The sequence below is a fragment of the Lycium ferocissimum genome, chromosome 4 (assembly GCF_029784015.1).
Source record: "Lycium ferocissimum isolate CSIRO_LF1 chromosome 4, AGI_CSIRO_Lferr_CH_V1, whole genome shotgun sequence".
Lineage (NCBI taxonomy): Eukaryota > Viridiplantae > Streptophyta > Magnoliopsida > Solanales > Solanaceae > Lycium > Lycium ferocissimum.
This window is the reverse complement of record NC_081345.1, coordinates 18,560,157-18,574,548: the sequence shown is the minus strand read 5'-3', so window position 1 is coordinate 18,574,548 and position 14,392 is coordinate 18,560,157. Positions and strand designations below refer to the sequence as shown.

Here is a 14,392-nt window from a genome sequence, read left to right as displayed (position 1 = left end):
AGAGTCTATGTCCCTCTTTACTTCCTCATATAGCAAGTACGCCTCACAACTAAGTCTTGTGTTACCAAGAAGCTCCACTTTTACATATATTGTCATCAACAGTAGATCATACATCAGGTGTTCATCTACGTACTATCATAAATATATAAATCACAATTCAGGTCTAAACTCAGTATCCTTCCTTTCTCCGATAGTATATGTCACAATAAGAGAGAATTGAGTACAACGCGACAATTTAGGTAATAAGTCTAATCACAATAATAGGGCAACGAGCCACCATCAACAACAATCAACCTAATAGAAATCCATCCCGAATCGCCGCAGTATGAATACACCTACACCTCATATTCCAACCAAAACACCATGTCCGAAGACCTAATCGTGCTTTCTCTCATCAATTCTACACAATACATATGTTTCGCTAATCAAAGTCTAACTAAAGTAAGCCATAACCTACCTCGAATGCAGAACAGGAGCCACGAACTACTCCACACGAGTCTTCTATTTTTGAAGCGCCTCATAACGGTCAAAGTCTAACAATATGATGCTAAGTAAGCAACAAACCATGTATTTAAACAAGAACAACAATTTGGGAAGAAGACCCACTTACTTCACCCCTTTCATGGATAAACCATCACTATAATGGTGAATTTATCATAACCCATCTATCTACAATCATTAACCTTCAATTCATGGGTTTTAAATCAATTTTACCCTTTCCCACAAATTTTAGAACAAAGCTTCCATTTTTATTAGAACCCTAAGTCTCAACATGCAATTTCAACCATAAGAAATCAAATTTCTTTCCTAGAAAGTGATAATCTATACTCCTAGATGATTAATCAACAACCCACCAATTATTTAAGGGTTTACTAATTCTAGGGTTCTAGGATTTTCACCCACCATTGATGGAACTTAAACTAATCAGGAACTTGAAGAAGAAAGGAAAAGGAACAAATAAAGGTGGAGACTTACCTTAGCCTCCAAGATGCTTTCATCAATGAATGGGATGAATTTTGTCTCTTTCTCTCTTGAAAACTGACTTTGGGGTCTTGGGGTTAATGGGTAAGAGTTGGGGTATTAAAAGAGGACATTTTGCCCCCCGTCGGTCTCTATAGCGGTCACCATGGCCGCTGCAGCGGTCCCTCTATAGTGGCCCTTTGGTCGCTGCTAGCGACCAGCTGGAACAGCCCGAACGAAAACGGGCATAACTTCCTCATTCGGAGGTGAAACTCGATGATTCTTTTTTCTATAGCTTCATAATTTTGATACGGATCTAATGGTTCAAACCTCACCCAAAACAAAGGTTGGATGATCAATCTGGAGCCGTTTCTATCCAGACCTCCGGCGAAAACATCGAATACGAGCGCGACAAAACCCAAACCCATCTGAAACTCTTTGGAACCTCACCAAAAGTTGTGGAAAAGTTAAAAATCATCATATTAACATGTTGAAACTTTCAAAACATCGACACAGGGTCATCCTAACGCGACGTTGACCGTGGTCAACTCTAACTCGCTAACTTAACTAGCTTCTCCATCAATGACTCAATTTACACTAGAACCTTGCGGAAACCAACCCAATGACTTCATTAAGTCATAGATCATACTAACGGGGCTTGGGAAGGGTCAACAAGGTTAAATGGGTCAAGACACTATAACGACTAAACGGGTCGTTACAATATAGGACCAAGAAATGTTGTCACCAAATGACCAAATTATGACCGTTTGACGACAGCCATATTTTACCAAGTGAACGTTCCCATTTAATGCTAATAAAATAGTAATAAAACCTTTGTACTAAATTCAATTGACCGTTGATCCTTTCACTATTTTGAGATACTAAGAAAAATATTATTTTTTCTAACACATCTAATCCTATCTTTTCCTGACATCTTGACAAGGTGAACAACAAGTAACATGCCGCCTCAGAGTCCCAACTCATTTTATTTCTCTCCTTTACCTGTTCATTGACCACTAGCATTCCTTCCCCTCCACCACAATTACTACCGCTAAAACCACCATGATCACCACTATTTTTTATAAATAAAGGGTGATTGGCAGGGGCGGAGCCACATGAGGATAAGGGGTCGAACCCCCTTCGGCGGAGATTTATACTGTTTATACATGGTTGAAATTATTTTTTATATATAGATAGTAGATGTTAAACCCCTTGGACTTCTTTATGTGTTTAATTTTTCATATTTTGAACCCCCTTATCGCAAATCCTGGCTCCGCCACTGATGATTGGTGTTAGAGTTAGTGGCCAGGAGAAAGAAAGGATGAACAAAAAAAATTAAGAAACTTAAAATTAGGGAGAAGGGTCAAATTTGCCTCTGTTTAAAAAAATCTTAATAGCAGGACAGGTTGCATCACCAAGTTCTAAGCTTCCGCTACTTCAAAATAAGGGCAAATTTAGCCTATTGTAGTAATGGTCTGGACATGTTTGACCCCAACTATTAACAAAGGGTAAATTTGTTCCATTCGCATAGTTCAGAGACAAATTTGACTTACCCTATAATACAAAATATCAATTTTATTAAAAATAATCTGTCTCACAAGTAATAACCACCGTCAATTGAATGGAGGGAGTAAAAAAACCTCCCTATTTCACTTCCTTAGATAAATAAATGGGAGAATGATTTGAAACTTTATGGGAAAGCCTTTCTTCACGGCGTCAAGTTGTCGTTTTACGTGAATATACCATTCGAGTAACCGGGTCTTTTCATTCCTATAAGTTTGGACTGTGTTGGCTATTTTATCTTTTTTGTTTACTCTAATCACATAGCTCAAAAACATCAATAATGCTTTCACTTATTTTCGTGCGATTTAGGTAAAGGTATTTTTTTTATCACTAAAGTAAACCTCGCTCGTTTTTTAGACGTGTTGACTTGATATTTTGGCTGCATAAGCAGAAGTCTGCACTAAACCGCTACTTCGATTTATTTTGCTTAATTTCCTAATAGTCACTAGTGAGTTTTGGGGGGAAAAATGGCTAGTCCTCCACTGCTCCACACTAGGGTAGGGAGATAGGTGGAAGAAGAAAACGTTAGGCAGCTACATTTGCTTCATTTCCATGATAGAATAATCATACAAGCAAATCCACAACCCTCTTATCTTGTGCGATCCCACATATAATAAAACAAAAGTTTCATACCTAAGTATAGGCAGTTTATCATAATCATAATATAAGATAGAGGTTTTATATTGTCGTGACATAATGCTCCTCTTATCATTTACCGTTTCGCCCTGCCATTTGCGTTTTCTTAGTCAAGTATTGACTCTTTTTTAAGTTGTTTTATAGTATATAGAAAGCTTTCCTCCGTGTCCTTTTCTAGTGTACCACTAAAAACACATCACCATTTTTCTAATCGTATAAGGGAATTCAATGTAAAACTAGCAAGTCAGGGGAGATGTTACTGCCAAGAGTCTTGGTGGAGGAAACATCTTATAAATTATAAAGCTACTCGATTAATAGCTAGTATGATGAACAAATTCTTGGCTATCTATCGCGGTTTCCTTTTGAATACTTGCATTTCCTCCAAATAGTAGTATTATTTGATGTAAATGCTTGATAATGTGGGGAGAGTCGCAGTCCTCATCCACCAATATCATGATCCCAATTTGCAATTGTCTTTGTAACGATTTTCCTTTATAAAGTAACATGCTGAGTGGGTGTTTGGTTGGGGCGGGGGGCAATGGGCCGTTAAGTACAGTTATTAATCAAGATGGTAACGCCCAACCCCGCCCCAAAGTGAAATTGCCAAGATGGATAGTCAAAATCGGTTAAACAACGGCCAGAATCCGAACCCGCCCAACTTGACCCAATTCTTTACAATATTCTTAACTTTTAAACAAATCAAAAACCAATCATTTTTTAAAAGAAATTATAAATTTATTTTTGCATGCTATACTATATCAAACTACAGTTGGTTTTTGCACAAATAACCACAACCATCAACAAATATTTATCCATTTTCAAAAGGAAATGATTTTTTTTTTTCAACCTAAAAGAAAGGAACTATTGTATCATGACAAAATACCAATCACATATGGAAGCCACCATTGCAAGTGATACATAATCATGAACCAAAATTCAACATCATCTCCATGTTTAACTTGTAAGAATAAACATTGCAGCAAACCTTTACAAGAAATATCATAAGTTTACTCAAATATGGAAACATATCCACGTCACAAAATATGGGTTCTCAATTTTGCCTAGTAATAAAAGCTTCAATGTTTGCTTCAGTACCAACTAATTGTACAAGAAAATTTCCATAAAGAGATACCACAAATGAAAAAGCACTCTTTGTACTTTGTAAAACGAGGGCAAACATCAGAATAATAGATGGGTCGATTTGGGCAATTTTTTGCGCGGATTTCCCTTCAAAGGCACTGTCTTTAATTTTTGTCCCTCAAATTGCTAGTCTTTAATTATTGTCCTTCGCTTAAAAAGGCAGCCGAAAATACCCCGAGGTTCTGGGTTCGAACCCCCCACTCAGTCAAAAAAAAAAAATTGCAAGGCAAGGCTTTGCAAAAAATCTGCCTTATACAGTAAAGCTTGCCTAAAGGCATAACTAAAGTCTGCCGAATAAGGTTCACTTTTCGCGAAGCCTTGCCTTGCGAATTCTTTTTTATTTTTATGATTAAGCTAGGATTTGAAGCCAGAACCCCTGATATTTTTAGACGAAGGAGAAAAATTAAAGACCGCCCCCAAAGAATGGCAATCGTGCAAATTAGCTAAAATAATGAGTTGATTTGGGCTGCTCAGGATAAATGGGTTAAATTGGGCTAACCCAAACTTATCCCACCATAATTGTATGTAATGCCCAAGGGGCAATTCGCAAAATTGCCCTTCTTTTGGGGTGGTCTTTAAATTTTTCCCCTCATATTTGAAATCTTTAAATTTTGCCTTAATTAAAAACCCACGGGTTCCAAGTTCGAACCCCCACTCAAATAAAATTTAAAAACTTCGCAAGGCAAAGTTTAAATTTCGCTATGCCCCCACCGCATACACACTTGTTAAGGAATTACCAAAGTTATCGACCGCATACTTATGCCTTATGGGCAGACTTGATATAAGTATGCCAGATCCGACATAACTTTGGTAATTCCTTCACAAGTTTATGCTGGATCCGGCATACTTATGGACAAACTTTTAATGAGCAAATTTTTAATTAAAGCCTTAACTAAAAGTTTTTTCCTAGTTATGCCTTATGGAGCAAACTTTTAATTAAGGCATAACTAAAAGTATGCCCCATAAGGCATAACTTTTCCTTAAGACATAGACTTTGTTTTATAAGCCAAATTTGGTTAGTTCAAACTCCGCATATTAGCAACCAAATTGAACTTAACATCAAAGAAAGCGAATGGAAAGAAACAGATCATACATTGGCAGAAACAAAGCATGCTCATAAATGGCTGATATTGTTTTTATATTTTATCTACTGGTGCATCATAGGATGTGTCAATTTGCGCAACTTGGTAAGTGCAAATACTAACAGATCGCGAGACATTTGCAACATTTTAAGACTCGAATATGCATTAAGATACATTTAGTTAGAACAAAACATCCACATTCTTTATTGGTTTGTTATGATTTACTGGTTTGGTCCCATTAAAAGTTTGTCCATAAATACGGCTGACCCGGCATAAACTTATTAAGGAATTATCAAAGTTATGCTGGATCCGGCATAAACTTGTTAAGGAATTACCAAATTTATACGGACCGATACTTATATAACTTGCCATAAGAGCGAGTATGCCGAGTCAACATAACTTTTAATTCCTTAACAAGTGTATGCGGGATCCCGGATACACGCGACCAAATCTTGCCTTGCAATTTTTTTTTTTTTTTTTTAATTTATGCTTGAATGGGGTTCGAACCGGAACCTCATGATTTACGCGTGAACGCTCGGGATTGCAACGCAAAGTTTTAAAAATTAAAGATGCACTTATATGAGGGATAATTTAAGAACGCCACAAAACATGAGCAAAATTTAAAAATGGCTCCAAAAGAAGGGCAATCCGCGCAAAAAAATGATGCCCAAGCTGATCAGGTTGGGCGGGTCAATTCGGCTTGGGCTGAAATTGCCAGCCCTAAATTGCTGAGAGAAGAATTATAGTTCCAAATTAAACTAGTGCTCACAAGTTAATGTACAACTGCATATGATGCAATCAGACGAAGCGGCAACAAGTGATTATGCAAAAGACATTGATATGCTGAATTTTCCACATTTCAAATGTTCAGCCCAAAAAGTGTTGGAATGCCCCATACCGATAGACGCAAGTGTTCAGAATATCATCTCTTATTGATTGAGGACATGAGAAGCTGTTTCATTAAATGATCTTGAACTCTTCTGGGATTGAGTTAAGATCTCAGGGTCCATTTTATTAACACAAATTTTGCCCCTGCAGCAGATTACCGTAAAGATCAAACTATGGCTAGTGTACCCGTTAAACGCAAAGACTATGCATAAATTCCTTGCCCACGCGAACCATAACATTGATAACTGTACTAACAAGTGCAAACACACAAGACAGCCAGTGATCTGAACATTTCAAGCGTTTGTATTACCGAAAACAAAACACTTAAACGTAACCCTTCTGGTTTCGCTCCTTCAGGAACATAATTTGATTTCACTGTTGAGTCTTTATGGCCATGCTCACCAACAGAGAAACAAAAATAAGGAAAAAGCAAAGATGAAAACTCGAGGAGAGGAAAATGCAAGAAAAGGAATAACTTTGAGAAGAGAATCGCCAATACTATTAGCAGCAGACGTCCACAAATTCTAAAGCTTCTAAAGCACTTTACATGGCAAGCTGGAAAAGTTCACAAAGAAAGATATCACACAACATCCACAGCATAGATCAAAATCGCCATCTTAATTCCCATCGTATATTAGAAACTACTGACAACTTCTACAACAATCAAGTACCAAGAATGATGAGCAAAAAGCAAAAGAAGAAGATAGTCACAAAAGATAAGGAGGAGCTGGACTTCCTAGTATTCCCATTGCTTCAGCTCCATGCCATCTGGAGGGCTTCCTTCCACCTTCTTCGTACCAACCTCATTCCAGTTTGTTGACAGAACAGTCCCATTAGATTCCACCTGTGAGGCAGGAACAGATAAAAACAATTTTACTTGCTCTACTTGTGTGATAAAGGCAAGCAAGAAATGCGACAGATCCTCGTATCGTGGGCTAGGGAGAAAAGGAATTAAATCGGATATTCACACCCTCTGCAAAAGGGAAAAACAAAAAAGAAAATACACACCCCAGACAGCTGGTCAACAGATATTTGAAACACAGGAAGTGGAGAAAAGATCCAAGAAAAGAAAATAGTTCTAACATTGTTTGAAGTTGGGCAAGTGTCCTCCCAAAAGAGGAGAGAAGCTAGTCCAATGCATTGATTCAAAATCAGTGATTCTAGCGCATATCAAACACGTGAAACAATCTCAGTCAAACTAAAAGATAAAAAAGGAGGTATTATATGCGTCGAGAAAGCTTATCTTTCATTTGGTTAATTCATTCTTTTCTAGTCAAATATCCCCATAAATATCCCCCCTCTTCCATAATAATGCACTTATGTAGCGTTAAGTATATCAACGGGCAATAGACTTACAAATGATTTCATCATGGCTCTTCTTGCATCCTCATCAGCATCTTTGTAAATTTCTCGGAAAAACTTGTTCAATGCTGCATCTCCATCCAATTTCTCTTCTTTTTCCTAGAATACAGACCACCAGCAAGTGACTTAAAAACTAAACAGTGAGAGCTATCAGTCAAGGAAGTAAAACAGAAACCAGCCAAAGCTTACCTCCTTTTTCACTAGAGCCTCTAGTTTATCCCAATCGATGGATCTCAATTTAGAGGAAGGGTAGCTAGGCTTATGGCGGTCTGTAAAATGCAAAAATTAGAAAGTGCGCTTAGCATCTGAAGAGGTACAAACAATACAAATTGTATAGGAAGTCATTGCTAATTCGTCCTTGATTGCGTATAAGCACTTTGAAGTACAATAAAACGAATGAAGATAGTGAACACAGAGCAAAGGGAAGGGGGCAGCAGCCTGACAGCCAGAAATGATTCGTGTACAAGTATGCATGGGTACCTGATGACACATTTGGCCTCTGTACTACAGCAACTTCCCTGGTATACTCAAGAGATGTCCAGTGTATAGGTTCAGCTTTAGCAAGGCGAATCTCAATTTTTGTAGACATAACTTCATATCTGCATTTTTCAGGTATTATCTGCATATAAGAAAAGGACCACCAACAGATTATCATAAACTGCCGATGCTTCAGATACTATAAGACCATCACAACATACATAACCTGAGTTACTTGTGTAGAAGCAAGGCACAAAACAATCATACCAATCTTCTCATTTACTTGGACAACACTTGTACTGAAATTATAACAGGAAATAGGTCCAGAAATATCAGATGTATCTTTTATGTTCAACCTCACCTTACTGAACAACCTAGGCTGGAAAGTGTAAGCATCTTCGCCTGGTATATCAATGCTAACACTAAGCTGAAAGAAACCAAGGGAAAAGCAGAATATGATCTGTCAGTCCATTGTTGAATAAAATATATCAAATGGATAAATGACGATAAATGACAAAACGTACTATTTGTTCGCCAAAGTCAACTGAAACATTCTTGGCAGGTAAGCCCTTGGCAAATATGGTTACCACCACCTCCTCTGATTTCTGATAGAATTCATGCCTGCAGTTATTTATATTAGACGCTCCACATACTATTAGGAACCAGAGTTGTGCAGAATATCACATCTTCTAACATTAAAAAAGCTCTTATCTTCTAGGTTAGTGCTTGGGATAACTGAAGCTGAATCTCTTAACAGGGCAGAATATCACATCTTCTAACAACTAAAAAGCTCTTATCTTCTAGGTTAGTGCTTGGGATAACTGAAGCTGAATCTCTTAACAGGGCAAAGGGTTTGACAATACCTGTACTTTGGTTTGACAGCAGGTGTTCCTTCATAGGATAAGTTGAAAGCCATTTGAGTATCTTTTGGAACAGCAGCAATATTATCCAATGACTTTGATACAGCGGGAGTGACAACACTTGCTGAGGTTTCAACTGTTGCAAGCTCAGGCAGTTCTCCAGCTTCCACTGAATTTAGTCAGCAAACAGAACCAATTATTCATCATAAGGCTCATACAGTTTCCAGATTATGGCAATCATCAATCTTAAATAGAAATTAATGGAGCCCCTACAAGCCCATAACAAGCAGAGAGGAAACGTTTGAGGTATCTCTTCGTAATTTTCAGGTGACTGACTTAGCCACCACAAGATTACCATATTCACTAAAATTGCAGATCTTCCAACTATAGCAAATACAACTCCAAGCTAATCCCAAATCCGCATACTAAGCTAGTAAACCAGTGATAGTTTTGACATTCATATTGTATATGAATTAGAGAACAAAGAAACCATCCAACTTATTTCTGCTCTTTTCAGTCAACTGAATCTCACCCTGACTTAAAGCCTTGCAATAATACAAGGTTTTCAATAAAAATAATTCTCAGTGATAAGTTACAGACAAGAACAGCTTCAGTTCATATTAAACAGTTAGCAGAAAATCTTGTCCTTGAAGAGGATAGGGTCTGCATTAAAATATATCACCAAGTCGCCATATATGGCATGATTGAATGCTTGAATTGACAGCATTCGTGCAAATTGTAAGGAAATTCAACTCAAAAGGAAAAACCTTACCTGCAATGCGTTCATCACATTCTTTAATTAAGCTAGTGAACCTTGATTCTCCTGGTGCTAAAGAAGCACCAGTTTCCAATGCTTCCTTTGCAATTTGGTACTCTTCAAGCTTCATACAGGCCAAACTGTAAGCGTGAACCAGAAATCAACTCAATGACATCATAAAAAAACATCCAATGACAGACCAACAAAGGTATCTACATGCTGTCACAAGAAAATATATTTTATTTTGTCCTACTTAATTACCAAAAATTACAGCAGATCAAAGCAATGAAAATAATCGCAACAATAAGGGAACAAGATAGTACATTGAGGTTGGTTGAGGGTAAAATTAAGGAGGCTACAGCACCCAACTTGAAGAATGAAATCATTATACATGCAACAAACTAACAGAACATGGAATGACAAATCTGATTATAAGGTCAGGAATTGCAATGGACTAGAAATGCGATGTGGCTTAGGTTTGAAGTTAGCACTTGAATAATTGAACATTATCACCTCAAGAAAACAAGACCATAACATGTGAAATTAAACAACAACAACCATCATCATACTCGAACACCAAGTTAGTTGGGATCCATAATCATATATATCCATTCGCTCTACTCGGACCCATTTCCTTCTGGTACTGGTTACTCAATTTAGGGATTCTATAATGTTAAGTGTATTAACATGTGAATTTATTTTGAAAAGAACACTACTATGAACCAAACAAGAAAGACACAGAAAACTAAATCCAGTGTGGAATTTTAAACAAGATTATGTCATTATCACACAGAATCATACCAATAGAAATGATTTATATACTCACCCCTTGCGCAGATATGCTTTTGCAATTGATGGATCTAACTCAATAGCCTTGTTTGCATCAGCAACGGCTTCTGCTTAAAATTAATCACAATTACCAACCACCTTAAAACAAATACTTAGAACAAATGCCTGTCAGTATTGTACAAGTATCTCAATACATACGTGAACAGATACATTTGTATACATTACTTGGCTAATTCTTTGATTTCCACATTGCTCTCATCAAACCACTTGTTTTTGGCTTCTCATGCATAAAGCCACCTCAAATACTCTTTTAAAATAATTGTATATACTAGCAAACCAACATACTCTAGTTGGGAGCAAAATACTTTGTCATACTTGATGTTCACACCAAACTAATGAATACAAATCTTTTATGTTTTGTTATGCTTCTATCACTTAACATTAAGCAATTTGGAGAAAAAGAAAAACTAAAAACAAACTATATTAACAGCTTGTTTGGATGGTTGTTACTTATTGTGTTGTTAGTTTAGATACAATATTTGTTTTGATTGTTACTTAAATTTTATTGTATAGTATCTTAAATTCGTAACGACAAAAAGTCTCATTTTATGATTGTTACCTTATTTTATCTTCTCAGTTTGTCTTTGCTTATTATCAAATAATTTTATTTTTATCCTTTACCCTACCCTTTTATGACAGCTCTAACTGCATCCTACTTTTTCTTGTAGGTTTGTCCTTCAAATTGCTGATGTGTGGCATTATGTGACGACAGAAAATGATATACAATAGATCTGTTTGGATTAGCTTATTTTAGGTGCTTTTAAGCCAAAATAACTTTAAGCACTTTTGGAGTGTTTGGATAAAATAAAAACGTGCTTTTAAGCACTTATTTTAAGCTAAAATAACAAAAATAAGCCATAAGCTAGAACTTCTAACTTATGGCTTTTGACTTAGAGGTCAAAAGCCATAAGCCTATCCAAACAGAATCATAATACAGTACAATATACAGTATAACACGATATATTTTATGTAACAAGCATCCAAACAAAGTGTAAGTGATATGTGTTCTACTTTGTGCAAACAGTGTAACAAAACTAAGATACTCTTAAAAGGAAAGTGAACAAACTAATTAAGAAGTAAATATAAGTTACCAGTGAAGTTATGAAGTTTGATATTAGCCTGAGCACGATCAACGAAAAGCTCAGGGTTATTAGGAGTTATAGCAATGGCTTGAGAATTAAGGTCAACGGCAAGTTCAAAGTTGTCGTCAATGAATGCTTCTTTGGCCTTAGTTATCAGATCGGATGCCATTGATGAGAAGAACTTTCTAGAGATATACAGAGAGGAGAGTGTGGGTTATGGGATGATTAGTGAACTTGGAGGGGGATTTAAAAAAGATGATGATTAATTGGAATATTTAAAGACTGAATAACAGGTTTTATAGCTCTAAGTCTTCGTTTACTCGTAATTAATAATTACAAGTTCATATTTGACGGAGTCGCGTCGAGTGAAGAAATGTCGAATGGGTCCTTATGGGACGGCTCTCAATTCAATTCAATTCAATTTATATGAAATAAATTTAGGTGAAATTAAATTTTGAAAAATAAGTTGAAGTTATGTTTGAAAAATATATTTTTTTTAAAACAAAGATTATGTCCAAACGACTCACTAATAGTCACAGTTACAAGAAAATTATTTAAACTATTATTTTCTACTTCTCTCATTTTTTATTTTATGACCTTTTTAGTAAGAAGTACTGTATCACTACTGTGCAAATAGGTAAACATGAACTGACCCAAAATTGGGCTAATAAATAATTACAGAGCATACAATTAGAATTTGATAAGTTATAATTTTGAGAATAAATTGACAAATAGTAGGGTACTAGGGTTGTATTTTACTTTTTTAATGACAATAATTTTGAGTCAACTAGTGCCTATCTCAACTAATTCAGCTGCGTTCACATTTACCAAATACAATTAACGAAAGCTAATGGTTCACACTTCACAATTCACAGTGAATATTTTTTATTTGAGAATTCAAAGTGGTTACTAACATGCATCAATCCACTCATTTATCCCCTTGAAAGAATTATTTGAGATTGTTACTCCATGTGAGTCTCATTCGAACATGCTAGGATTGGGATTAGTTAAATAATAAAACTGTTGGATCCTACCAATAACTTAGCTCTATACCTCTTTCTTTCACAATCGAGAAGTAATAATAAATTAATATGAAATTATGCTCTAACACTGTTCAAAGAACCTGTTGTTTTGATCACACGTGATTACTCTGCTCACTTGCCTGATTGGTGAATTTCTAAGCTTGATAACTAGTTATGTTACATAAATTATTGACTTAATTTTTCCTATCAGTTAAGAAGACTTCCTTTTTTTCTTTTTTTCTTTTTTTTTTTTTGGTACACAGTTAAAAAAAATTCCAATTTATCTTAACAATATCTTTTCAATAGCATGCATGTGGGCATCTCATGTCTACTTACTTTTCAAAGGGGTCCTTGCCTCGTGTCCATATTTGTAGCTTCTAGCACGTCTTCTTTGTCATTCTTTTAGATTAATAGTATGTGTCGCTAAATTTTTAAAATTAACTTATTTTAAAAAGATAGTTTTGGCAAAAAGTTGTTTCTGTTTGGCTATTTTTAAGTTTATTTTTTTGAAAAATATTTTTCGCAAAAGCTATTTTTGTAGTTTTTGAAAAACTATTTCGGCTGCTCCCCAGAAGTATTTATTTTCTCCCAAAAGTTTGATCAAATACCTCACTTTTTAAAAATAAGCATTTATTGGAGAAAAAAATAAACACTTTTGGAGAAAAATAAATTTGGCCAAACAGGCTATAAAAGTTACTGTGGGAATATTGAAACAACATTCTGATATAAATTGAGTATAGCTTCTATAAGGTGATCCTGAAAATAATGTTTATATAGATATCTGTTTCTAATGAATAAAATTAGAAACTCGAAGATTAAAACAGATAACATGCCACAGATTAAATTACATTAATTGTTCTTAAAAACACAATATTGTTTGCAATAAATTTTTGATATGCGGAAAATAAACTTCAACCACAACCAAGATATGAAGAAACAAGAATATTTTATTGATAAACAGTGAGGTACAATAGGATGAGTTCCTTGTGATGTATTTGATTTCTAAGAACGTCAGTTAATTTGATAAAGACAACATTTGTTTCCTTGATCTCTTCGTGAATATCCCAGGGATTTTATGAGATTTTCGAGATGTCTTTTCTTAAAAATATGTGCCCGTTTATATAAGCGTGAGTCTAGATTTAGGAGAGAGCAGCCTCCAAGAAACCCTACCGGACCTTAGAGTTTAAAGATGGATTGAACTCGTCTTGTAGAGTCTTATTTCAAACACGGAAAAATTTCGATGTCTACAAATATTATTGGTAAATATAAGTTAAAATCCACATAAAATACTATGCATCATGTTTACGTTAATAATGCAAACCATATTCCTATATCAGCTTCATCATGATGAGCAAATTATAGCTGAGAATTGTTCTCGAGCCAACAGGATCAGGAGTCCCATTTTGTTTAAGAGCAACCGAAAGCAATAAAAAGAGTTTCTATCTCAATGGGGAAAAAAAACTACACAGGTGTGAAAGAAAATGGGAAGTTCGTTAAAAGAAAAAGGGAAATGGCTTTCAGAAACTTCCTGAAAGGAGAATGGAGACTTGTTTTGCGAAAGTGATTGTTGATCATTCCTTCTCCTACGAGATTTAGAATTCCATACCGTTGTTAGATATTTAATGAGCGACTGAATATTGACCCCTAGGATAAAATGATCAACCCAGAAGTCCAGAACCATCTTCTCAATGATGACACTGACCTGACCTGGACT

At 35.7% G+C, this 14,392-nt stretch overlaps 1 protein-coding gene across 1 annotated transcript; it reads right to left on the bottom strand.

Moving 5' to 3' along the window:
* Nucleotides 1–6,745: 6,745 nt before the first annotated feature.
* On the bottom strand, nucleotides 6,746–11,913 carry LOC132051690 (protein SGT1 homolog). Its single transcript, XM_059442863.1, has 10 exons — nucleotides 11,666–11,913; nucleotides 10,552–10,621; nucleotides 9,741–9,865; nucleotides 8,972–9,137; nucleotides 8,633–8,729; nucleotides 8,470–8,535; nucleotides 8,112–8,250; nucleotides 7,821–7,900; nucleotides 7,626–7,730; nucleotides 6,746–7,113 (listed from the first exon to the last, which is right to left on the bottom strand). The coding sequence occupies exons 1-10, from the start codon at nucleotides 11,823–11,825 to the stop codon at nucleotides 7,006–7,008; spliced, it is 1,116 nt and encodes a 371-aa protein (XP_059298846.1). The 5' UTR covers nucleotides 11,826–11,913; the 3' UTR covers nucleotides 6,746–7,005.
* Between the last annotated feature and the right edge of the window lie 2,479 nt (nucleotides 11,914–14,392).